This window comes from Magallana gigas, chromosome 2, assembly GCF_963853765.1.
Source record: "Magallana gigas chromosome 2, xbMagGiga1.1, whole genome shotgun sequence".
Taxonomy (NCBI): domain Eukaryota; kingdom Metazoa; phylum Mollusca; class Bivalvia; order Ostreida; family Ostreidae; genus Magallana; species Magallana gigas.
In genome coordinates, this window is record NC_088854.1 from 60,675,546 (window position 1) to 60,702,980 (window position 27,435).

The 27,435-nt window shown below is 34.7% G+C and overlaps 2 protein-coding genes and 1 pseudogene across 5 annotated transcripts; 1 reads left to right on the forward strand and 2 right to left on the reverse strand.

Annotated features, from left to right (window-relative positions):
• Nucleotides 1–2,069: 2,069 nt before the first annotated feature.
• On the reverse strand, nucleotides 2,070–17,909 carry LOC105321453 (protein lev-9). 4 transcript variants are annotated; one of them, XM_011419718.4, is made up of 13 exons: nucleotides 17,413–17,907; nucleotides 10,372–10,509; nucleotides 9,554–9,763; nucleotides 8,368–8,568; nucleotides 8,049–8,237; nucleotides 7,544–7,732; nucleotides 5,190–5,363; nucleotides 4,565–4,738; nucleotides 4,218–4,305; nucleotides 3,955–4,046; nucleotides 3,653–3,832; nucleotides 3,349–3,534; nucleotides 2,070–3,147 (listed from the first exon to the last, which is right to left on the reverse strand). In XM_011419718.4, the coding sequence occupies exons 1-13, from the start codon at nucleotides 17,477–17,479 to the stop codon at nucleotides 2,858–2,860; spliced, it is 2,178 nt and encodes a 725-aa protein (XP_011418020.3). In that variant the 5' UTR covers nucleotides 17,480–17,907; the 3' UTR covers nucleotides 2,070–2,857. The 4 variants fall into 4 exon arrangements, with proteins under 4 accessions (XP_011418020.3, XP_011418021.3, XP_019920119.3 ...); XM_011419719.4 differs by having other exon boundaries at nucleotides 4,218–4,302; nucleotides 17,413–17,906; XM_020064560.3 differs by lacking the exon at nucleotides 4,565–4,738 and having other exon boundaries at nucleotides 4,218–4,302; nucleotides 17,413–17,909.
• On the forward strand, nucleotides 10,660–11,807 carry LOC136272596 (uncharacterized; annotated as a pseudogene).
• Nucleotides 17,910–20,083: 2,174 nt separating the features above from the next.
• On the reverse strand, nucleotides 20,084–26,345 carry LOC105321454 (uncharacterized). Its single transcript, XM_066077611.1, has 8 exons — nucleotides 26,223–26,345; nucleotides 25,801–25,845; nucleotides 24,297–24,350; nucleotides 23,657–23,710; nucleotides 23,176–23,229; nucleotides 21,789–21,842; nucleotides 20,677–20,730; nucleotides 20,084–20,364 (listed from the first exon to the last, which is right to left on the reverse strand). The coding sequence occupies exons 1-8, from the start codon at nucleotides 26,229–26,231 to the stop codon at nucleotides 20,218–20,220; spliced, it is 471 nt and encodes a 156-aa protein (XP_065933683.1). The 5' UTR covers nucleotides 26,232–26,345; the 3' UTR covers nucleotides 20,084–20,217.
• Between the last annotated feature and the right edge of the window lie 1,090 nt (nucleotides 26,346–27,435).

The following is a 27,435-nucleotide window of genomic DNA, read 5'->3' on the forward strand; positions in this document are numbered from 1 at the left end:
TTCACGAATGATAAATGAGTAAAAAAAAAATATGTCATTTAAACAATACGATTCCAAATAATTTTTGAGAAATGCTGTTATATCCATGTCCGGATCCAGAATTTGTTTCCGGGAGGGTATGAGGATAATCTTGCTTTCCAAGAGGGGTCTGATGCCTATTTCAGGGAATTTCACTACGTGAATTAAAAAAAATTCCAGAGCCCCCTCCCTTCTTGATCCGCGCAATCACATGTAATTAAACACGCACTTGTCTCAGTGAAGCACGTGATCGCAGCATAACGTTAATGACCTCTATTCTTGACATCCTAGGTCATTGACACGGTAGAACGGTAGTCTACGACAGTCCCTGGTAGTTACATATCTACTCTCCTCATTATGCCAGTATTGACAGTTCGGTGTGCACCAGATGAAGATCTAAATGATTTTTACCAGTTGTAGGTAGAACTTCCCGCACTTGCTTTATGCATGGCAATATTTTAAGGGGATAGGATAATGGCACCCAGGGACGTGGTTGACTTGGTGGAATGCTACAATACTGGCCGAGATATTTTGTGGAAAATCTGGTCGGTGCCCTCCCTTCGATCAATGTTTTCTCTTCATATCAAAGTTCCGCTCCCCGTCCCCCCAAAAGATGACCATACAGTGTCTGCTTGTGCTGAAGAGACCTCTAAACTCTGGAACACGGCGAAGAGTTCTTAGTCGAATGAGTCATGTGTAAAGGTTACAATGAGTCGTGTGTGAAGGTCATACAATGACTCATGTTTAAAGGTCACAATGGGTCATGTGTAATGGTCATAATGAGCCATGTGTGCAGGTCAAAACGAGTTGTGGGTGATGGTCACAATGAGTCATGTGTGGCGTTTCCACAATGACTCGTGTGTAAATGCCACAACAAGCCCTGTGTGAAGGTCACAATGAGTCATGTGTGAAGGTCACACTGAGTCATGTGTGAAGGTCATGGTGACTTGGAGCACATTCTTTGTTTCAAGTTTACGTCATCATCCATGAGAAAATATATTAAAGAAAAAGTCAAATATGGCAACCGCAGGGACACTTTATCCGTTCGATTGTCTATCACATACACCATGTATTGATCTAATAACAACCCATTATAATAATTTTGGATAAACAAACAAGGGGACACAATTCTCCTGTGATTGCACTTTTTAATCAAAGAAACAATGTTAGATTTGCTCTTTTATAATGTGCAAAAAACACATATAATAAATAAATATATAAGTACTGGTAATAAAACAAATATTTTTTTAAATCAACTGCGAATGATTTACACAGGGTTTTTTTAAAGTTAGTCTTTTTGAAAATTGAAACACTTTAATATACATTGTTTTTCTATAATAAACACTGTTAGTAATGTTCGTGTGCTAGAAAATTGTATCTTGGGTGTGTAAAGGTGGTAAATTATTAACAATGATAAAATGAAAGTCTCTCTGCTTATAACAAAGCAAGGTTCGGATTTACATAGAAGTTTGTTGAAGGAACATACAGAGAGGAGTGTCGGAAATTTAAATACTTATATTTAATGGACGATTGGAGGAGATGAAACAATTCAAAATTGGACTTTCATATAATCCCTGGAACAAACAAATAAAATGAACAACTTTTTTGGTGACATTTTACTACAAATTTCACGTACATATATTTAAAAGAAAAAATTCCGATGGACAAAAATACAGTTTACAGTATAAAATTGAAAAATAAATAAATGAAAATTTGACGTATTTTTAACCATATTAGGGTCTGTTAGGAAAACTTCCAGGATAACGAAGGATTTAGTATTTAGATGTTCTGCATTAACGATTAAAAGTAAAGTAGTTAGATACTACGTGTAGTATACTGTATTTACATTCAAAATAATAGTACTTAGATATTCTGTATTTACGATCAGAAGTAAAAGAGCAGAATAGCCGGAACAGTCTAAGAGTCATTCGACTTCAAGAAATTATTCAATTGTCGCAAAGTTAACTTTAGAATTTACTTCCATCTTATAATAATGTGGAGTTAATTACTGCACATGTAGAGTTAATTACTGCACATGTACGTATTTCCACATTTTTCATGTACCGACCATTGCCTGTGTAAGAACTCTTGTTAAAATCATGATAGGCCTCTGTGATTAAAAGTAAGTTAGTTCAGGTGTTTGACTTTTCAATATAAATACAATTATCCGAGGTTGTTTTTCTTTTTATTTATAGAAAGATCTGCGAACCATTCCCTGTAAAAAACAACCAACCGGTGGGTAAACCTTGTTCAATAAATCAAAAACTAGAAGTTTACGTTTGATATCATGACAAAAATTGCAACACAGAGAGTGACTTGTTTTTTTTTCTTTTTTTCGTAAATGGACAACAGTCTAAGCGAGACAACTTGTATTGTTGTGTGGAGAGAGAGAGAGAGAGAGAGAGAGAGAGAGAGAGAGAGAGAGAGAGAGAGAGGCGCAATACCTTTCAACGAATTTCAACTTAGAAGTCTTTAAAGTTTATTAAAGTTGACTGTAGGGTTAAGGTTATCGTTGTCAGTGAATATATTATTATTTTACTATACTTCTTTTAACAACTACATTCCTGGAAGCGTAGAGTTCGAGCCCAATCTTAATGGATGATAAGATTCGCATGACGAAAATACCGGTATCTGTTCATAAGTATATTTTGTGCAAAAAATGATATTTAATAAAAAAAAATCGAGATACTAATAAATTGATAATGTTGAAATACTCATGAATACACAGACATTGTACGACATGGTTTGATGACGTAAGGACACATCACAGAAAGGCACTGTTGGCTTCGAGAGTAAAATTCCAACAAATGAACCCTTGCAGGAATATAAAAAAATTGTCTCATGTTTCGTAGAAATTCCTGTTTGGTATGGGGGTCCATCGGAGGGGGATGGGGAGGTACTGCTGAGGCTTACAGTGGGACGCAGCTTCCCCTAGCGGAGGGATCCACTGGCCGTTAATACAGGTGGCGCCACTGGCCCCGGAAATCTGGTAGCCCGGATCACACTTGAACTCGAGGCGCTGTCCGTGTTTGATGGTCGTAATGTACCGGGGGAAGTTAAACCGGATGTTGTTCGGTTCCTTCTTGTAGATTTTCCCGTTTGTGATAGTCCCGGGATTGGGGCAATAGACTGCAAACAGTTTTTATTATAATAATATCTCAGTCAACAGAAAACAAATGAAAACCAAAATATTGTCTTAAAGATCATCGATTCTCATTTGAATGTAATGTTCTCTCAACTTTTTTATATCTATGCTGTTTTGTTTCATTGAATAATGAACATCAGTGGAGGATCTTTATTTTTTTTGCCGACATTTCAGATTGTACTCACATTCCTGACACGCGGGGTTACCGCCCTTCCACTGGCCCTTGTCACAGATCAGATAGGGCGAGCTCTGGGTCATGCCCGACAGACGGAAGCCATTGTTACAGATGTAGCGCGCCCGGCGGCCGTGTTCCTGTCCAATGAAGAGGCGGATCCCGTTCTCTACGTAAGGCGGGGGAGAAGGACAGGGCGCTTGTCAAAATACAGGAAAATGAAATAAAAGTCATGAAATGAACACGTCAAAGTAAATAAGAATTATTTGTATACAACTTTTCCACCAACATTCATAAAAAAAATAAAACAAATATACCCGGGACACATTTTGGCGGTCCGGGATTGAAGGTCCCGTTATAACATGTCACAATGCTTGAATGGACCGGGACCAACCCGTTTTTACAGGTGTACTCAAAAGTTTTTCCGTGGTTGATCCAAGTCCCCACTGGATAGCCATTAATGTCTGCAAATTCGATGTTTGGAATGGAGCACTGGCCTAAAGGAACAGAGATAAACAGAACAAAAGTGAATTTAAAAATTGCACTCTCGTTTTCAGTGAAACCAAAAACAGATTGAGTGATGATTGGATATGATTATTTGTGGACTGTGAGTCCTCACCCCAGCATGTCGGCGGCGGGTTGGACCATTGTCCGGGGCTCACACATTTTGTCTCAAAGTAAGACCCATCAAACGTCGTTCTTACCACACAGCTGAAAGCAAGAGAAGTTTACCTAGACTTTACCTCAAGATTTAAAATCAATAAAAATATAAAAAAGTCTAAATTTTTAAACAAATACTGAGCACCCACCTACGTTCAGCTTATGAACGAGTATTTTGGCATGGGCAGAAATTTGAAGGAAAAAAAACCCCTTGGAACTTACCTAAAGAAAAGAGTGGAGCCTAGTGTGGTCTTCTCTCCGAGAACGTAACCATTCCAGAAGTTTTTTGGCCAGCCACAGTCGATTTCTGCTTTATAAACAAAACAAACCATTCTATATTTATATGATGCTGTATGATAACAATGGTGGGAGGGGTTTTGCTGCTGACCTTCGCACTCTGAGCGTAGTAACAAAGATGCAAAGTGTTCAAATAAGTGAACAATTTAACATGGTTCAATAACGTTAATAACATTGTATTTCATTACCTCAATTGCCTCCTACATTTAGTTATGTATACAAATTTTATCTGCTTTCAAAATTTCAACCTGCTTTAAATCTCCGTTCCATACCTGTGCATTTGACGTCATTTCCGCTCCATTCTCCATTTTGCAGACATCGTCTTTCAATGGAGCCCTCCAACTGTAGACCATCGTCACACTCAAACCGTAGGACGGTGCCGAACGCGTTACCGGAGCCCCGTATCCTCCCACCCACCGGGGCCTGTAGGGAAGGGCAGTCGATAGCTGGAGGAGAGCAAAAAGGACATTGCTACTGTTGGAGCGAAATTCGTAAAGGAAGCCATTAAACATTTTGATTCTGTTAATAGGTAGGAGGCAATGTGAGCTCGCTAATGAATGGTATTGAAGGTTTAGACAAAGTAAGAACACTTAGGTCAATGTGTGTTTGCTCGTTCTGACCGACTGTCAAATAGATTACAGACTCAAGACATTTTTACTTATATACTAAGGATAATGCTTTTATTGAAATTTGATACCTTGCAAAAACTTTTAAATAATTAAAATTTTGTGCATCTTTCCAACCGACACAAATATTGGCATGCAAAGACCAAACGAAAGAATATTTAAAGATAATCTAGCATGAAATCGTTTCTGTGTAATGATGCCACTAGAGACCGTACTCTTTTGTTAATGTTTGTTTTCAGTTACAGTCAATCCGTGGGGGTGGCGTACCTACCCAAACAGGTGGGGGACTCGGCGGACCACTGACCGCTGGCCTGACACGTGGTACTGTCGTTTCCGACCAGCCGGTACCCCTCGTTACACACAAACTGTACGGTGTGGGGGTAGGTGAAGTCTATCCCGGTGATGCGCCCGTTCTCCACCGTGTTCGGGAATCCACATTCAACCGCTGGAAGAACGTAAACCGAGGCAATGTGTAGTAGATATACATGTACATACAGATGTTAACTCTTTAATAATAGTGATTAGAAAATTACCTAATGCTAGGTTCCCATGTTGGTGCGATCTTAACGAGCACCGCGATCGACAAATCCTAACTGATCGTCGAAACTATTTGATGGGGGTCGAAACGTCCTTCTGCGATTCGTTGAGCTTTCGATTGACATATTAGAAAGTAACGATTGACATATTAGAAAGGGTGACGCGATCTGTCAGATAGCCTTTCTCACTGCCAGTTAGATACGATGACATACTAGTACGTTCTGATGAGATTGTCCAGATAGGATTCCCGATTGGAGCCCGATCTGATCCGAACATTACGACACGAGTATGTGTATGTGTACATGTACGTGCAGATGCGTTTTTATGCATTACGATACGTTCATTACAAACTGATGTGCTCTATTGCGATTGGGCATGGTATAGATGGCGGTTTTGTTCGCGATCAATATGGAAGTTGATCTACGTTTGGACCCCGAAAGATATATCTATATAGCCTTAATAATTATATTAACATATCACAACAGGACACAGCCCAATATGGTGTTTGTCCCCTCCAAGATCGAGTCACATCATTACGATTAGGGAGGCACGATTAAAATGTGACCTACTGAGCTTGGTAAAGACGCAATGCGATATGAAACGATGCTAACGAATTATTACGATTGTAAATATTCGTGTTGATCTTGAAATTCTTTTGACAGTCAAAAAAGTCTACGATCAACAAGATTGTCGCGACAAACCCTAAGATTTAGTGAGATGTGGCACGATAACTACAATTAGTCTACGACTTAGACTGCGATATCAATCGCAACGCTAATCGTGAGCTCTATGCTCCTTGTTCAGTCGCGTGCGCGGATTAGGTCGAATGGTGACAGGCGGTCCGACGTAGCCAGTTCTACATTGTGGAACAGCCTTCCCCAAAATCTTAAATTAGAGGAAAATTTTATTCGTTCTAAAAAAATATTGAAAACTTATCTTTTTAGCAAGGCTTATCCAGACTATTCTTAAGTATTTACGCATTTTAAACTTTATTTCATTGAGTACAGAGACAGCACAGCATTGATTTTTACAAGCGCTTTAGAGTAATTTTATATATATGGCGCTTTATCAATTTTGTATAATGATAATAATAGTGGGCACGTAGCATTACGTAAGCGTCGTTGTCACCATACACAACTTTAATATATCATGTTCAATAAGTATTAAGTAAAGTTTCGGATAAGAGCTACCTGCATGCAGCTTAACTGGGGAATCAAGACATTCTAATTGGATACATAATGTGATAAACTGTGGCGTCATTAAAATTCATGAACATCCATTTTCAACAATTTTGTATTCTTCAGACTTTTGCTGATATAATTTAAATTTCTAGCAAATGTAGAAGAACTGCATACGCAAACGCCTGTTTCCCGCATACATTTTACATCCAAATATTTCGGAATTTCTGTCAGATATACAAAACCTAAGTTTTCTACTAAAAAGTATAATTAAATCCTAATCAATTTATATCGAAATAAAATTTGTAATCAAGTTATTTATTTTAAAACAAAAGTTTTGCTAACGTGGGGTCTTAAAAAATTTCATTGAAATCGGTCTCTATGAATGAGGAAAATATTATCGAAAATTTACAAAGCAAAATTCTTTTTTTGGAATGTATTTCGGTCTGTAGAAATATGTTCCCCCATGAAACAACAAACCCTTATGTAAAAATATGCTAAATAACAATAATTAAAACCCCTCAAAAGGAATTTTTGTTTCTCGGGGGGGGGGGGGGGGGGGGGGGGGGGGGGGGGGGGAGTTGTTTTAAAAAACATTTCCGTTTTGCGTTATATTCTATTATGAATTGGGCTTGCGCTATTTTCACCCAAATACAAAGTTATCTCTCTTTGTTTGACCAAATCATTTATATTTAATGAAAATAACATTTAATAAAAAAAAAATAACTTTAATTGGACAACATTCAAAAAATGACTTTTAGTTAGGCGGCTAGACAATGCTATCGTTCGCAGTTTTTAAAGATGCGTTTCATTTTTTAAAATTTAACAAACCTTCGTTTTTTTAATACTCGACAACGAACATTAGTATCCAACGAATATTGTTGAAATGACAGCATTCGGGGAACCTTACGTTTACAGGACATTCGTGGGCCCTCCCACCTCTCCCCGTGGTCACACAAGGCCCGGGTGTGGGCAAACCTCTCTGTCAGCGTGAACCCGTCCTGACACCGGTAAGTGACCTGACTCCCCAGGGGGAACCTCGAGATCCCCTCAGAGTCGTGGAAGGCTCGCACAACGTACGGAGGCGGGCCACAAGTTTCTGAAACATCAAAAGACAGTACCTTTACAAATCAACTATAACATATTCATAATAAATACATTTAATGTTACATCAGCAGTGATTTGCTGACCATAATCCCAACTCCTCCTTTAATTGCCGAAAAGATAATTTGAAATTTCATTTTGTCTGAACGACGGTATCAAGCAAACGAAAAATAAACGATGCTTAGTTATTTTTTAAAAGAGTCTAGGTCATGTTCATATAATTTCATACTTGGATACTGCTTTTTAGGCGACTCCAAAATCTCTGATTTTCACAACCTTTCAATATATTGGATAAAAATTCAAAAGCCTACCACTTCCTCCCTTTTCACATCGAGGCTCATTTCCTGTCCATGTGCTGTCTGATTCACAGATGCGCTCTGACCTTCCGATAAGCTCAAAGCCCGGATTACAGTAGTACCTGACAACAGCATTGACCCCTGTTGAGGCAGGGATTATGACCCCTCCATTCAGTGGCTCCGGGGGCTTGGGACAGCCAGCAGCTAACCAAAATATAAATGAAGAATGTACAGTTGAGAGCATCTATAATTGGTTATGAGCAGGCTATGCCATGTTTCGTAAAATGTTGAATTTACTGATACAATTAACATGCTGAGATTTAATGCGGTCTACCTTGACAAACCATCTTTGGTCCGACCCATTCCCCATCCGCAATGCACCACGCCCTCTCCACATAGTCCGAGCCCCTCATGAAGCCCTCGATACAGGAGTACTCGAGCATGGTCCCCGAGGGGTATCGCTCCCCCTCCCCCAGTTCCCGTCCGTTGTGGATGGCGTATTCTATGACGGGAGGGGAGTTACAGCCCTCTTTACCTTCAAGTAAAATATGTACCTGTCACCAAGATCGCTCAATAAGCCTGACAAAATTATGTAACCCGAGAATGGCGAAAAATATTTTCGTGATTTTCTACACACTAAGTACTAGTATAAGCCTGACAAAATTATGTAACCCGAGAACGGCGAAAAATATTTTCGTGATTTTCTACACACTAAGTACTACATGTAGTAAGGACATTATAAGTATTAGTAAGGACTCACTAAGTATGGGTAAGGACATAGTTTTTAGTAAGGACATACACATATTGGTAAAGACTTACTAAGCATTGGTAAAAACACACTAAGTATTGGTAAGGACAAACTAAGCATTGGTAAGGACAAACTAAGTATTGGTAAGGACAAACTAAGTATTTCTAGGGACATAGTAAGTATTGGTAGGGAGACACTAAGTATTTGTAGGGACACACTTTTAGGTAAGGACATACAAATATTGGTTAAGACTTACTAAGCATTGGTAAAAACACACTAAGTATTGGTAAGGACACACTATGAATTGGTAGGGACATACTAAGTATTGGTGAGGACAAACTAAGTATTTCTAGGTACAAACTATTTGGTTAGGACATACAAATATTTGTTGAGACTTACTAAGCATTGGTAAAATACACTACGTTTTGGTAGGGACATACTAAGTATTGGTGGGGACATCTTCAGTATTGGTAGGGACATACTTAGTATTGGTAAGGACATACAAATATTGTAAGGACATACTAAGTATTGGTAAGGACATACAAATATTGGTAAGGACATACTAAGTATTGTTAAGGACACTAAGTATTGGGAAGGACATGACTTACTAAGCATTGTCAAGGACGCACAAGTATTGATAAAGAAAAACACTAAGTATTGGTAGGGACACACTAAGCATTAGCAAGGACATACAAAGAATTGGTTAGGACATACTAAGATAAAGAAACATTAAGTATTGGTAGGGACATACTAAGTATAAATAAGGACCTACTAAGTATTGGCTGGCCGCTTCCTTTAGACAGGACACAACTGGGGGCCTCTCCTTCCCATTTCTCGTCCCCACGACACACCCGGTCCTTCTGACCCCGGATTTCGTACCCCCATTCACACTCATAGGTGGCAATTCCCCCGAACATGTTCTGGGGCTTGATGTTCACACGCCCATTGGGGATCGTTCTCGCCAAGTTCTCACATCTATGATCTGAATAAAAAAACCAGTGGTGGATGAAACAGACACAGCGATGTCCTTGTTATATGTCGCTTTTATTGAACAACCTCTCAACGCCGTACCCGTACTGTGGTTGTCTTCAGGGTGTGAAATCTAAAATTACATATCTGTCGTGACCCGTTTTAGGCCATGCTGCCTCGTGTGATAATCAACTATGACGCATGTCTCTTTATCTACATCATTTACCAAATTCTGCATCATGTCATAATTTTGTTCAATCGAAAAATTAAATTCAGTGTGTAAACAATCTTTGCGAATTAATTATTCTACACTATGTGGTTAATAATAAATCTACTCCTTCGATATCGCAGCCTTAAGAAAATATATGATCTATAATAATTCTAAATGTTTCCAGACAAAGTAAATCTTATAAAAAAAAATAACCACGAGTTCACTTTTTTTCAAATCAAGAAAGTAAGCTTTCTAAACTTTTAATATGCTTTCTTTTTAGCATAATACATGTACTTGAATAAGACAACGTTTTTCACGCTTCAGATTTAATAACGAAACAAAATCTGTGGAGTTTCTGACGATTTACATAGCTTTGAGAGAATAAATGAGTTAATTGAATTGACACTTACTCTGGCTTATACAGCTATAACCACATAGGCCATCACACTCGCACGTTTTCCGTCCACTCTTGCAGGGGTTGTCATCCGGGTGACACGCCTTCTGGCATTCCCGGCCCGGGTTAGGGACCCGCTCAGGACAGTCGTTTCCTGTGCATAAACAGAATTATAACTATTGATAACTATTATCCGTACATATGTTTATTGTGGATATACAGAGTTATATTATATATTAGTCGTACAGTTGTCTTGTTGTAAATTTTGTATTTACACCCATCCAGTGAATTAAAAGTTTACAACATGACAGTATTATCCGTACATTTCCTGTAGATATACAGAGTTATAACTATTATCCGTACAGACATTTCCTGTGGATATACAGAGTTATAACTATTATCCGTACAAATATTGCCTGTGGATATACAGAGTTATAACTATTATCCGTACACACAAATCCTGTGGATATACAGAGTTATAACTATTATCCTAACATACGTTTCCTGTGGATATACAGAGTTATAACTATTATCTGTACAGATATTTCCTGTGATATATACAGAGTTATAACTATCATCCGTACAGATATTTCCTGTGGATATACAGAGTTATCACTATTATCCGTACAGATATTTCCTGGTGATATACAGAGTTATAACTATTATCCGTACAGATATTTCCTGTGGATATACAGAGTTATCACTATTATCTGTACAAATATTTTCTGGTGATATACAGAGTTATAACTATTATCCGTACAGATATTGCCTGGTGATATTTACAGAGTTCTAACTATTATCTGTACAGATATTTCCTGTGGATATACATAGTTATAACTATTATCCGTACAGATATTTCCTGTGGATATACAGAGTTATAACTATTATCTGTACAGATATTTCCTGGTGATATATACAGAGTTATAACTTATCTGTACAGATATTTCCTGTAGATATACAGAGTTATCACTATTATCCGTACAGATATTTCCTGTGGATATACAGAGTTATCACTATTATCCGTACAGATATTTCCTGTGGATATACAGAGTTATAACTATCATCCGTACAGATATTTCCTGTGGATATACAGAGTTATAACTATTATCTGTACAAATATTTTGTGGTGATATACAGAGTTATAACTATTATCGTACAGATATTTCCTGTGGATATACATAGTTATAACTATTATCCGCACAGATATTTTTTGTGGATATACAGAGTTATAACTATTATCTTTACAGATATTTCCTGGTGATATATACAGAGTTATAACTTATCTGTACAGATATTTCCTGTAGATATACAGAGTTATCACTATTATCCGTACAGATATTTCCTGTGGATATACAGAGTTATAACTATTATCCGTACAGATATTTCCTGTGGATATACAGAGTTATAACTATCATCCGTACAGATATTTCCTGTGGATATACAGAGTTATAACTATTATCTGTACAGATATTTTCTGGTGATATACAGAGTTATAACTATTATCCGTACAGACGTTTCCTGTGGATATACAGAGTTATAACTATTATCTTTACAGATATTTCCTGGTGATATATACATAGTTATAACTTATCTGTACAGATATTTCTTGTAGATATACAGAGTTATAACTATTATCCGTACAGATATTTCCTGTGGATATACAGAGTAATAACTATTATCTGTACAGATATTTCCTGTGGATATACAGCGTTATAACTATTATCCGTACAGTTATTTTCTGGTGATATACAGAGTTATAACTTTTATCGGTACAGATATTTCCTGTGGATATACAGAGTTATAACTATTATCCGTACAGATATTTCCTGTGGATATACAGAGTTATAACTATTATCCGTACAGATGTTTCCTACGTTAGATATATACAGGATATTCCGTCTTCCAATAAAATTACTAGTATTGGAGTTATCTTTACTTAATATTATAAAGACCAATTTTGTTAGGTCATGTTTCGTAAAAAATATCTGTTGCTTTTTATGGGTAAGGAGGTTATGATATTTTATCTGTTCTGACATGATATTGTAAAATTAATCAGGTACTTAAAAGAAAAAACAAGATTGTAAACGTCTGTAGAAGCAGCAGAGATCGAGTGAACACATTTTTTTAGGGTATTCTTTTATTCTTTTACATGAGCAGCTTTTTCCAGTCCCAGGGGAAACCTCCGTGTAATTGCTTTATTTGGCGTTTATTCGCCTATCATAATAAACTTGTTTTATATTGTATCTCGTCTGACAGTCCCGTTTTCTGTCCGGGTCTGGTTTTGACATTTACATGTATCATTTCTCCGCAGAGACACCACAAAGCAATCCTGGAAAGTGCAGCTTCCTTACACTCTTACAAAGGACCATAACTCTGTATAGAACAGGATTGACATAATTGAAAAGGATTCTTTTCTCCAGCGTTTCTGGAAATGAATTCATTCTCTCTTTTATTTGTTCCGATTTTTCCATCGATACCATTATAGTCTTTTATTACGAGAGGCCCACAATAGATTTCTCTGACAAATGAATGTGGATTTTTCTCTTGGTCTAGATTAGTTTCCGCCGATGAATCAACACTCCGCTCTCTCACGATCTCACTCACTGGGATGGCTGTCTCCTACAACTCCTCTTAATATACTGTTTAGTTTATAATGCAAGAGTGGTATGGGGATTCTTGTAATTACAAATCACCCCCTGGAAAAATAGAAAAAATGGCGAGTAAACTTAGAAGTGATCATTCCTTGAAACTGGCAATAGAATGTATGTTGTTTTACGACTCTGTGCGACCGTTACATAGGTATTTCTCACTATACCTACTAGTATACATGTATTCTTGTACAGATATTGATATAGTATATAGTATCTAGTTCATTTAGTAGATATCTTATACAAGGTGATGATTTGCGATTTCGGTTGGATTGTCTTTGAATTTTTTTTTTCGAAGTGCGTTATAAAGGTACATAATTTTTTCTTATTTAGACACTTAACGCACTTTGAAAAAATATGTGTAAATCACAAAGAACTATATATGATAAGAGTTAAATTTGGCCCCCATAATTTGCCATTTTTTAAGTGTTTCGGGTAAAATAAAATGTTAACTAATTTTTTAGAAGACTTGATATAAAATATATTTTTCATCTATTTATTTGATTTATTTGCACTCACTGGCAGTATATGACGTCAGAAGTGACGCCATTTCTATAATTCAATCAAAATCAGCCAACAATTGACATTTTAATTATCTATTTACGAATGGGAAATATAGAGCGCATGCTTGAACAAGGAAAAATTTTTCGTCACTTATTAGTCTTGGCTAGATACATCTCCAATTAAAATATTTTATTTGTTCAAGAATGCGCTCTATGTTTTCGGAAGGAAAAACTGCTTGAAAACAAGCTGTTTTACGCTAAAAATGCAAAAAATGGCGGGAAAAGGTTGTCTTTACAATGTCATATTTCTTAATTGTGGGCACTTGAACCAAAATGAATATTATGTAAACACATCACATACATATCCGTACCATCATTGATTGATTACAGGTCCCCTACCCCTCATCTTTCCTCCCAAAACATGATATTCAGCAACCTGGAGTAAAGGTATAAGAACGAAAAATGAAATACGCTTTGTTATATTGAAAAAACGAGCTGGTCAAACAATAATTTCTCCAAAGGTATGTTAAAGAATCTAAAAATTTTCAACATAAATCCTATGTTCAAAGTCAATACTGTTGCAGTAATCACTTTATATAAAAAAAGTTACATTGCCAAACATTTAATTAAATATAAACTTTGAAATAGGCATTTGTGTGTAGTTTTTTTTTTCTCGCACTGATGTTCTAAATAATTATATTGTTTTTGATAAACATCACTAACGAATCCTTTTTTCACCTCATGTTTGTTTAAAAGCACATTCGATTGAAGCCAGTTGAAATGTTTTATACATTGATCTCCATTATTAATATTTAAAAATCATTTTCGTTTCTGACATAGTACAATGTACCAGATAAAAATTTTATTTGCTGGATACACGAAAAAGCGAAAGGCAGTTGCTAACTTATGCGGTATTGTCATATTTGGATAATTCAAGTTATCTGAAAATGAATAGTGTTCCTTTTTAAATACATCACTTTGAGCTAAACAATTTTAAAACATTTATTTATTGTATATAAAAATATCAAATATTTCGACCAAACTCTGAATTTTTTTTTTCAAAGTGCGTTGATATCGACAATTTCAACGCACTTTGAAAATATGTTTTTCAAAGTGCGTTGACTTTCAATTGGTCCCAAAATTAACACGCTTTAAATTTTTTTTTACCAAAGTTCGTAATTTTTCAAGGTGAGTTGTAACAGACGCATCGACACCGAAGTGTAGGAATTTTATATCTAGATACTTTAGATAATGTAATGGGAAGCTATTGATATCAAAATAGAAAACTCGGTGTCAAAATTTCTACATAAAGAAGATATTTAAAAGATATTATTTATAAATATAAGAAAATCGGAAAAAATTATTGATTTCTCAAATATTGACAATAGGTTGAGTGAGTAGTATAGATATAGCATTGTTGATAAGGTGCGCGGTATACGCATTGAAGAGTTGAACAGGTGTGCTGTGTACGCATTGAAGTGTTTGACAGGTTTACGATATAAACATTATAGAGTTGGACAGGTGTGTTGTATACGCATTGAAGAGTTGGACAGGTGTGAAGTATACGCATTCAAGAATTGGACAGGTGTGCTGTATACGCATTGATAATGTTGGACATTTGTGCTGTATACGCATTAAAGGATTGGACGGGTGTGTTGTGTACGCATTGAAGAGTTTAACAGGTGTGCTATGTATGCATTGAAGAGTTTGACAGGTGTGCTTTGTACGCATTGAAGAGTTTGACAGGTGTGCTGTGTACGCATTGGAAAAGTCAGGACAGGTGTGCTGTGTACGCATTGAAAAGTCAGGACAGGTGTGCTGTGTACGCATTGAAAAGTTGGACAGATGTGCTGTGTACGCATTGAAGAGTTGGACAGGTGTGCTGAAAAGTCATTGAAAAGTTGAACTAGTGTGCTGTATAGTTAATTATATAAGCAAGGTGTTATGAAATGTGCAAAAGGTGTGTTTGGAATGTTGCCCATATTTTAAACAAAGATATCTTGATGTTGGTAATAGAAATACATGTATATTATAGACGTATATCGGTATGTGTTAACAGCAGCCATTTACACAAAATAAACCAAAAAGTAGATGAACATCCAGGTCAGAACCAAGTAGCTGGTGTATGATAAACAGTTTGTAAAGCCTGTAATTGTGGTGTTATCTGGCTAATCGTTACAACAAAACAAAGTGATGGAAAATCCTGCTAGGATGCAATTAGTTTTACAAAACATGTTTATGTTGTCTGACCCATGTATGTAAAAAATCGAAACCTGCCTTCGTCATTGGGAGTTTTAAAGTAAAAACACAACAACAATCGTTCTTGCATGTTTACCAGTGCGGAAGTCAGTGATAGGGGATTCTGAAACCAGAGCATCTTTATCTTAGACGCGATATCAAAAAGGAAAGAGCTAATTGGCTTAATTCCCAGGAGAATTAATAGCTATATTTCATGGATGCTTAACTTTCCTTTTTCCTTTGCTTAATTGTAAATTAAATCAATAATTCCTTGTATTGTCCTTATATGATATCAAATTTATGCAACCAGTTTCCATTAAGACGGACCTATTATTTTCATACATACACTATATCGTTAAGAGAAATCAATCAATATCAATGTAACTCAATTAAAGACAACAGGAGGTCTTAGCCATGATATTTGGTAGTAACAAAATAATGTGATTTATTTTTTTCTTCACATTCTTACACATTTTCATTTTTGTTAAAATATCGGTTTAATTTGGTTATAAAACATGTCCACAATCGGATATAATGTTTGATAATCATTAACTTCGGAGAATGAAAAAAGACTTTGATTTTACTAGGAGAAAGAAAACATAAAGCATGTCCTTGCTGAGGAAGATTTATAATCTCCAAACTCTGTAGAATATATCACATGTATTGTGGTATAAGTCCTGGAACCAACCCGGTAATTCAATTATGTTTCCAAACGTCAGAGCCGAGAAGATTGTTTCTGGTGTCAGAGAAATTAATTTTCCCCTCCGCTTGAAGATTTGGTCGTTGTTCCTGATAACTTTGACACCGTTGTTATAAATTGAGAAATAAGACGTCGAAGTAAAAATAGCAGGAAAACTATGAAGAGAACTTATTCATCCATTTATAAACTTAATACCTTGTATTTTATAACATCGTGCATAGTAATGCTACTGTTACTGCAGCAAACACCTCCCGATAAATCCTCTGTTAAAACAATTTGATTATCATTCTACTTAATTTCCCAGTCAAAGAATTCCAGATGTTTTGAAGCTCTCAGTGGTACGGCGTCCCTTTGATGTTAATTATATAACTGTAATGATCAATTGGACAGGATGGAGTGGTTTCACATGTCGCAGGCACCGCTCTAATTCTGAGAGGCTTCACGGAGACAAAAACGGGATTCTGTTTAATGAGAGATCTGGAGCGCGGGAAACCATTAATTCCCGAACCGATTCATTTGTTGGGATAATGGCGGAAAATCCGTCGTTTTCTTGTTCCTAGTAAAGTTCTATTATGCCTTGTTATGACCATATCGTGGTATAACGAGGACAGGTACCAATTCTATTGATGCCTTACTATGACCATATCGTGGCGGAATGAGAACATGCAGGTACCAATAATAATTTATAGGGAACGATATAATTGGAATTCAAACAAATGTGAATAGCAATCACACAAAGATTATCATCATTGGACACTCCAAACAAAAATAATCTGTTTTCTTCTCTTTTTGACATACACTGGAACGTACTTTCAATCAAGCAAAATATACAAATATACTATAACAGTTTCTTATTAAAATGGGTGTACGATAAAAAAAATTGAAGTGAAATTCACCGTTTAATATCAACAGTCTGAAATAAAAAAAGAATATTTTATCAAAAGTATTTGAATTTCGTAGGAACTTACCTTGAGTATCTTGAAATAAAGTAAAAGATAAAATCAAGAAGGTGAAGATACGGCAATCCGGCTTCATCTTGTAGGGTGTTCAGTGAACAGAATCAACTTCACGGCTACTTCGTCACGTTGCCACCAAACGCACACAACGAGCGAGCAAGAGGATATAGTTATTAGAGCCGTAACACAGGCGGAATCAATGCGGGACAGACACAAGTACTACACAGAGCGGTCTCAGAGTCTCACTCTCTACGTGGCTGTTATATCCATTATCTGAGGATTTCATTGGTCAGGGTCTTAAAAAGCCCTCGCAACCAGATCCTGTTAAACTCAGGTAAAACGAATCCTCCCCGAGTGTATTGCAGTGAATTACAGCTTCGAGTTTTCATTAAGATGGTTGTTTTTGGAAATGGTTCGGATCTGACATAAATGTAATTGCATGTAAAAGTAATCGAGTGATAACGTCGTTAGCCGAGGTCCGGCGAGGAAGGCCGCCATGATTAAGGGGGACGGTGACGAGCGGCGAGCTTCCGCTGGAGAGGCGAGATAAGGACCTGATGATTCTACAGCATGCTACACGATCGGCCTAATCAATATTAATTGTCATTTCATTATTTCTAGAGACGCTTCTGCTCACATCTATCAATATTCTAGTGACATCAGAAGCGCCAGGTTTGAGAAAATTATGCCATATCACGATTCTTATGGTAATCATCAAGGTATTCCGAAGGTTCTATTTGTTTCATTCGTTATTCATTTAGATTATATCTCAGATTCTATTAAATACAAGTGCATGTTCCCTTAAAGTGCTAAAACTTGTTTGTGTTTCTAGAAAACTAATCAGTGTTGGAATTATGGTGTACATATCATGACAGAATTTTGGACCCTTTCATCAATTAGAAAGGAATTTTTTAATAAGTTCAGTGTATGTAGAACTTACACTAACACGAAATCTATCAATTTGTTATTTATAATCTTATAACATAACTCTTTAAAATTTAATGGTTTCAATATTGATGTATTTCTAATTGTTTCAAAGTCGAAATCGGCTAAGGTTGAAACCAGATACTGGTTTTGTTTAATCTGACCATTGCTTGAAATTGAAAATCTTTAACAAATACCAGTGCTATATCACAGTTTCTAGTAATTTATTCGTTTGAGTATCCTAATATAATGCTTAATGGCATAATTTTTCATTTGCGCGATTTTCAGAAGTTTTACACGTTATTATATAAACTGTCTAAAATCCAGACCAAATTCCGTACTTCCGGCGACTCTTTACTACATCGAGGTGGGGAACGTGTGTTTTCAATGATTATTTTTGGAGTCGTTTTACCGGGTTTTCCAACGAAAAAAATCCAGTTTTTAAAATGGTGAAAATGGCGGGTGGCTGCCAAAAGGGTACCCTCATTGTACGGATAACTCCTTCTACAGTTTCTCAAGATAGGAAGTTGTTCTTTTGCAGATCAATTGTACATATATCAGAGGTATGTGTATTGCTTGGATTTTGATTTTTAATAATTCATGAAAAAGTAATAGCTTATCGTCCATACTGTCCATTAATAAGTCAATCAAATGCGTGTACAAATTTCAGGACACAGAACCCTTGGCTACTGGTCGGTCTTTAGAAACGGAAAACAACCATGTCGAATTATTCTTGGCTACTGGTCGGTCTTTAGAAACGGAAAACAACCATGTCGAATTATTCTTGTTAAACTTCGACACGGTTCAGATAAAGGACAGGAATCCAAAACATTTGACGATTAGAAAAAGATACAGGTGTCACAAAAAAGGTTAAAGCGTTTATGCTATGATCAAGACAATTTATATAAAAAGATAACAAAAAAGTAACTAATGAAAAGACTTTAATTGAAACAACATCAATAAATACTGACTGCAATTTGTTCTGTCAAAGTAATTCTGACCCCAAAGAAGTTATCTTATACAAGAGCTATCATAGTACTATTTTTGACATGGGTGTTTTTGATATTGTTTTTTCTGATTCAGTTTGCAAACATTTTTCTAAAGAAGAAGATTAACCGAATATAAATAACAATTAACGAACTTGTAAAATAATTCTTTTGCAATTGGTGCTGAACCATCAAGGCATAACAGTGACCCCCCCCCCCCCAGTATCGTTTATGACAAGATAGCAATAAACTCACTAAAGAATGGTTTAAATTTCTAGTCTAACTACATGTATGTACAATAAAGTCCAATTTCGCTCCCAGGGGGCGGGTCTGCGTTAGACAATAGTGTACATAAAATATCAATATTTCTTCTTTGTTTTGATTCCCATTTCTTACTTTATGAGAGTGATTTTCAGCATTCCAAACAAATATGCCATCCATTATTCAGCTCATCACCTTCATTCAGATGATAATTAACATTTTCTCCTTTGGAAAGGGGATAACATATATTTTTCGCTCTCGTTGGCATTTTTTCTACTTTTGATAATGTCTTCGTTTCCATTGTCAGAAAAGCAATCCATGTATATTGGAAAAATGAGAAATATTGACAAAGAAATCAAGTAGACTAAGAGCTTAAAGTAGTTCCGTTTTATTGAATAGCAACAATTTACATTAGTACCGTACTAACACTTTATTGAATTGACGAGTGTAGCATCAAATTGTCGATGTCTCTTAATAGATTACCAATCCCCTTAAAAATGGCAACAACAAGCAGAATTACGGTCATTTATTGACACATTTTGACAATCACTATAGCTGCAGCTTCTATTTAGAAAACACACGCGTTTTTATTTTACATAAAGCTTTCTGTGTGCCTGTTAATCTATTCTGGCAAAACACACGTTTATCAACAGTGTTTATAAAATGGCAGGCCATAATGACAGCATCTAATGACATGGACAAACCATCCTGCATGCTTTATGACCGTAACTTTGTACACAGAGGTCACAATAATAACCGTACATCGATGGAGAAAAACGACATCTGAAACTACCTATAAAAGAGACGGGATAATATAATAGTAAAATAATATAATATATATAATATATAATAGTAAAATAAACTTTGAATAAATAAAAAAAAAACCCACAATCACGGTTATAGCTTATAATGAATCGGCGGTTGCAGCGAAGTGGTTTTTATACCCGGCGACTAAATCTTGACGGATATAACGAATTACGCTTATAACGAAGTAACATCACCCGTCCGTGGCACTTCGTTAAAAGCGTGTTTTACTGGTATTTTCTTTATTTGATAAAGATTTTAATTCGACATATACGTATCTGCATGATAGAATAATTCTTACCTGGCTGTCTGGTGGAGGCTGGTAGATCAGGTGACCATCGGTGCCACTTACTTCCTGATATAGAATCAAAGGTGATATAGATAAATTATCCATTATAAAATGTATATACCAATAGGTATAAAAGGAAAAAGAAAATTAAAACCGAGGAAAAAGTGGTGAGAAAAAATTCATAACACTCCCTCTTCCTTTGCAGAAATTTCGAAAAATTCAAACCATATGCTGCGATCAACAACTCATGTTTATTTTGCAGCTCTTTATTGTCTAACCTGGATTAGATATCACAGATGGACTCTGAAAGGATTCTTGCTGCCACACATTTCCTGGAAGGATTATTGTTGAATGACATAGAGCAAAACCAATAATGATAGAGTTAAAATAAGCCACATTTGGCAAAAATGAAAGTGCGTTCTGTGCTGTAGAAACTGGCACCTGTATCTATGACATCATTTGCGCCAAAATTTATATGAATAAATATATATAAAATCTATATGAGACAGATAAGTTGAAATTTTTCATACTTTTTTTTAAAAGACTATATAACGTGGTGCTTCGAGTATGTCAATATTCTGTAAAGCAAAATGTCTTGCATAGATTAATCTTTGATGAAAATATATACAGATGTATATTTTCTCAAAAAACACTGTTTTGTGCAAAACTGCTAAACGGCAGGAAAAGGTTGGCATTAGGACTAGTCTTTACGGCGTATTTCGTAATTGAGGGCAGACAAATTCTAGAGGTATGAAACATCACTACATGTAAATTTTTAATGAAATAAACATGCAAATAAAGTAAATGTATGATGTTCATTTAATGAGACTATTTAAGGCAATTCACATATAAAATTCTTCAGTTTATAATTATATTTCCAAACTAAGTTGTTGTCATTCCAGATTGAAATTTCCAGAGTTTTCTTAATTGACTCGTGTTTCTTCTATGATATTGATAAGACATTAATAACAATTTCGCATTAAAATGCAGACCCATATCTTTCAAAATTCAAGCAGACCACTGCTACGCCCAAATTTAATTTCAGTTAATTAGTGCAATTTAAAACGACCTCATTCATTCAATTAGTCAACATGCATGTATGATAGCTTATGTATTAACCTTACCTGTATGGAAGTAAGGGGACGGGTCCCGAGACGGTTGATCCTGCCACATGTTACCTGTTAATTAGTCTGCTTTAAATTGGTTTAAAATTCTAAATTGACCATGAAAATTAAATGCAGTCGAAAAATTAACCCAAATCTTCTTTTAGCATATTTCAGAATACAAATAAACAATAAATTTAGTAATTTCTTGTATTGATTAAACAAACTCCAAAAATTTAATCAACCTATCAATTCATAAAAAAAATATTCTATGTTATTCTCATTACTTTAGAAAATAAGCTAGGAGAATAAAATAACGTGAAAATTATTCTGAATGATAATTGACCAAGCTCAGATTCACAACAAACATATAAAAACAAGGACACCCTAAGTACTCAATATTTCCCCGGAATTAGGTATTGCTGTTCATGTGGTCCATATTCAAACAAGAGGTCCATCGGCCACATCGCTCACACGAGAAACAATAGGTATGATAAAATCAGCTTAATGGATTCATGATACAAACTATCTGGACAATGTACAATAATACATAAAGATCCTGTATAGATAAAATCCATTTTACCTCTGGATATTCTTATGTTTAAAATCATTACTCCCTTTTCTAACAGTATGATTTTAAAGTCATATCACATGTTGAATATTGCAGGTCTATAAAGGATCCTTAACAATTGGTTATATATGGGATAAAAACCTACATCAAACTCTGAACCCCTCGTGAGACCGAAGAATTGTTCAGGGGCCAAAGGCTACACAATTATAAAGAATCATCTGGCTGATTGGTTTCTGAGAAGAAGATCTTAAAAATTCATTCTATATATTCCTATGTAAAACTTCGATCCCCAAAATTGTGGCCCAACCCTAACCTCGGGGATCATGATTTTAACAGCTTTAAATCTACACTACCTGAGAATACTTCCACACACGTTTCGCCTTTCCTGGCCTTATGGTTCTTGAGAAGAAGATTTTTGAAAATTTCTCAAATGTTTTCAATAATTTCTAATTATCTCCCCTTGTAAAAGGAAGTGGTCCTTAATATTCACAACTATTAATTCCCTTTGCCCAAGGGCGATTTGTGCCAAATTTTGTTGAAATTAGTTTAGTAGTTCTTGAGAAGATGTTGAAAATGTTTACGGACAGATAGACGGACGACAGACAAATTGGGATCAGAAAAGCTCACTTTAGCTTTCAGCTCAGGTGAGCTAAAACTATGAATTGGTTGCCTGTTTTTTTACCCACATTTTTATAATTCTCTTGCACTGACCCTTTAGGAATCGGGTGAGTATTTTAAAAAGAAATTTCTTCTTTATTATACTTCTTTATATTTATTTAACCTGCCATATCAATACAAAACTTAAAGTTGTAAGACTCCTTTTTAGGTATGACTTACCTGAAAAGTGTGAGGAAGAAACGAATGAAGATGGATTCTGCTGCCAATCATTTTCTGTTTAATATAACCCAAACTATTCATTAAAATACATGCTTTTTTGGAAGTGCCTTAAATTCAGTTAAGAAACACGTCCCAAATTAAATGTTTCGGCAAAAATCCGTATCTTTTTTTTGAATTAATTTTAACTTTCTCCAGTTATCTTTTAAATATTCCGTTTACAAAAAAAGTTTATGTTTTTATGCAAGACTGATATAACTTTAACTTATTTACTAAAAAAATTGGCATTGAAGTTATTTATACCACGCTTTTAGAGATTTCGTCTAAAAAAAACCAAAATGTTGTATGAAGCTAAGTTGGACTTCAAAGCTATACATGATGTTTTAAGGTATATCAACATTATTGAAAACCAGCGACCCATATTTTCAATTGATTAATAAAACACAGCCATATATATGTTTTGTTGCTTGTATATAAATCTTACCTGAAACAAGGGGCCGGGGCTGGTCCAAGAACGGTTTATTCTGCCACACATTATCTGTTAATTAATCCGACAATACTAGTAATTAAAAATAAAGAGCAAGTTTGAAATTATAAGATGTCAAATAACCTTATTTTTAATTGGTTTAATTGTCATGTTTCACAAACTAATAGAATAGATACCTTGTAGAACAAATATATTTCAAATTCAGGAAATATGATATTAAATTCTTTTTGTTTTAAATATCAAAATACAATTTGTTTACGAATGTATATTCTCATTTCGTGATAAAAATGTTAAGAGAAATCAATACCTAACTACACAAAAAATAAACAAAATTCACAAATATGGCTATTATCTAAAATCTTGCTCCACAATATATCGTTCTAAAATCAAAAGTAAATCACATTTCAATCAGAACACCCTATTTTTAGAACATGAGAAGTTGACTTTATACTCAGATGCTACAGTTTGAATGAACCATATAAATGTATAAAGAAGTTAAAAAGCTACTTCTGACTGATGATCAATTCTTATTGAACATTTAAGAAACGGGTATGAATTTGGTCACAGTCTTTGTGGGTTTTTTTCTTGTTTGGCTAAATGACTAATTTTAATTTTTTTTTTAATGAATAACACTTACCAGATGAGAATGGAGACGAACTCTCTGAAAATGGTTGTTGCTGCCAATCATTTCCTGTAAACAAAGAATTTTATCAAAGTGGACATTGAAAAACTTGGCTTTGAATTAACCCCGATATAAAAAGGGGCTTTGCGAATAAAAGAATTTTTTCTTTATATCAGTGTTTTAAAGAAAATGTATCTTAGTTAAATATTGCTTTCTTATTGTGATCGTTTGGATGTATTTATTTGTAGGATAAACATTTTTGGGAAGTTTCTTATTTGCTTCAAAATGGAATGCTACACTAAAATGATTAATGTATTTGCTGCTGAAATATGATCATTTGAAACATGGTTTTCTTTTAAAAAAAGAAGATATATGCTGTTAATTGTTTCCTACTGCTTTTTGTAATTTTCTTTTCTGATATAGAAAATAAATTAGATCAGATATCCTTTTTTAAACAATGAATTTCCGTACAAATGTGTTTGTTAAACGATTTGTAGGATAAACGTTTGCTATGGCATTCCGACTTAACATTATCAGAGATTCCTTTCCCGTCTTAACATTATTAAAACAATTTTTTTTTGTCGTTTAGCACCCAAGGAAAACTAATATGGAATAGTTCTATAAAATTTTATTGTCATTTATTTAAATTTTTTATGACAAACATTAGTTATGTTCAAGAAAAAGAATGTTTTTATTAATTAATCGTGTGTCCAATCCTTATAAATCTGAGTTTTTTCTTAGAAAATTGGTTATTTAAGGGCCTTATATACCACTTATAAAATTCTACGCCCCAAAAACTTATAAGAAATGCTATAAACCTACAATTAAATAATGGAGAATCTTTAAAATGATCTTGTTTTGTCTGAAATGACTTCGACAGTTGGATATACTTTTTGGGTGTTTTCAATGCTTGTTTTAAAAGCGATATTAAAAAACAACATTACGAGAGCTCTACGTGTCTTTTATAAGTGCTTTTCGTTAACAATTCAGATGTAAAATATTTTAGTTTTATTGCAATCTTTTAACAACAAAAGCATATTTATGTTTCAATATATATTCTATTTTGCTACAAAAAAGTGATATCAAATAAAATTATATTGCAGCATTTAATTTTATCAGAACTTAAACATTCGTACTCGAAAATATGAAGCACAGAGGCTGTTGAAAAGAACTATGATAATGGTATTCGCTACTAAAACAGTATTCTTATTTTAAAATATGATAAGTGATTATTAATATTTCATAAAAAAAAATCCGACGGGAAATATTTAAAAGACCCATTCATACATTTTATGTGTTGATCCACCTCAAGGCAAAGTTGATAGTTTTTTACAACATGTCAAACCAAGTAGGGACAAAAGGCTGCCAAACTTCGTTGCATGCTTTAGGAGAATGTGCAATGGTGTATTTCTTTATACGCGCATGTATAAAAAAATGATAATACAGCGTCCAAAAGAAAAATGTTTGGAAATAAAACATATAAGTGGGAAAGAAAAAAATACCCACTATTTTGTCATACCTCTGTCAAAGGATGTTGGCACATTCTGGTAGTCGTGAAAATGGCCTGACAATAAAGGGATTGAAATGGTTACTCTAAATCAAAGTTCAATTGCAATCATGCTGCAATTTTGATGTCCAACTATCAACTTGAAAACAAATAGAGTAACTTTCAAACCAATAATAAATCGTATTATTTGTCAATGTAATTGAAAAATAATGTGCATTTTAAGTATAGCTTTTGATATTCTTATCGAAATTATTGATATTATTATAAAACAATAAAAAAGATTTAACAATTCAACATAGCGGGTCAATTTTTTTTTTTATTGAAATCGATGGTTTTATAGATTAATAGAGATGGTGGACCGTTTGTTATCGTCATATCTCATCTACCGATCAATAAAAAAAAAACCCAAAACAAAATAGTTGTAGATTACTGACCGTTTCCATAAAATGAAAAACTTCCCACCATTGGTATTAAAAACCAACAAAGAAGAAATACATTCCGCAAAAACACGAGCAGATCCATCTTGGTCGGAAGTGGCCAATCAAATGACTAGAAATAATGTCTAATAACCAACTTATCTATCGCTGCTTAACTTCCTAAAAATAAAATAAAATAACCCCACAGGCATAAAAAAAGCCCCAAACAGATCCTTATATAAGCCCCAGTAACCCCACCCGAGCTGAAGAAAATTAATCCATTATCATTTTAAACTGATGATAAGGATGCATGTGAAACGTTTGCATTTTCTATTTTTGTTATTTGATTTTGTACACGGTCTTTTTAAATTTTGATTGTTGCTCTCATACCTCTTGACACAATATGAATCTTATATACAAATGATAAGAAACATGACAAAATATTTAAACTGAAACATAGCATCAACGAAATAAAACAATTCCCCCCTCATTTATCATGAAAAAATTTGAAGAACGATGCAAATGTAAATAATTAAAGCGATTGAGCGATATGTATGTGATCCATTATTCTGATGTAGGTCAAATATACACTAAGTTTATCAATTTATCTTCATTAATTTAGAAAAACTAAAAGTATCACAAATGACAAAGATGAATCATATAAGGAAATATAAAATGCATTCATATAAAATAAATAAACCAACAATTTGACCGTACCTCACTCTACTCGAAGAGTTCGCAAAAAACTAGATGATTTACCACACAAGCGCGGGAATTAACACTTTATACATTTATACGATACAATGTAAATATGTTGAATTTTTGTGTGTTCGTTGTTGTACATACTGTGACCAATTTTTTTCTTAATTGCTTTCTTAACCTATTCTTTGAGATTGAAATAAAACACTACCTGCATGGATGGATATTTAGGTTGAGACCAATCTCCCAAATTCGGATATAATAGCCCGTTCGGAATATAATAGCCCAAATGGGATATAAATTTATAAAGTGCAAAAATTTAAAAAAAAAAATTGATTTTGAAATTTTTAATGTAAATCCGCATTAATATGTTTCAAATGCAACGAATGTTGGTTAAGAAGTTTTTCTATATGTCTATAGTTGTAAGATTAATCTCCAAGAAGTTTTGGATATATTGAGGGATCAATCTCCGTAATAGAATAAGTTGCTTACCAAAAGTTGTTACATTTCATCTATTCTAATGCGGATTTAT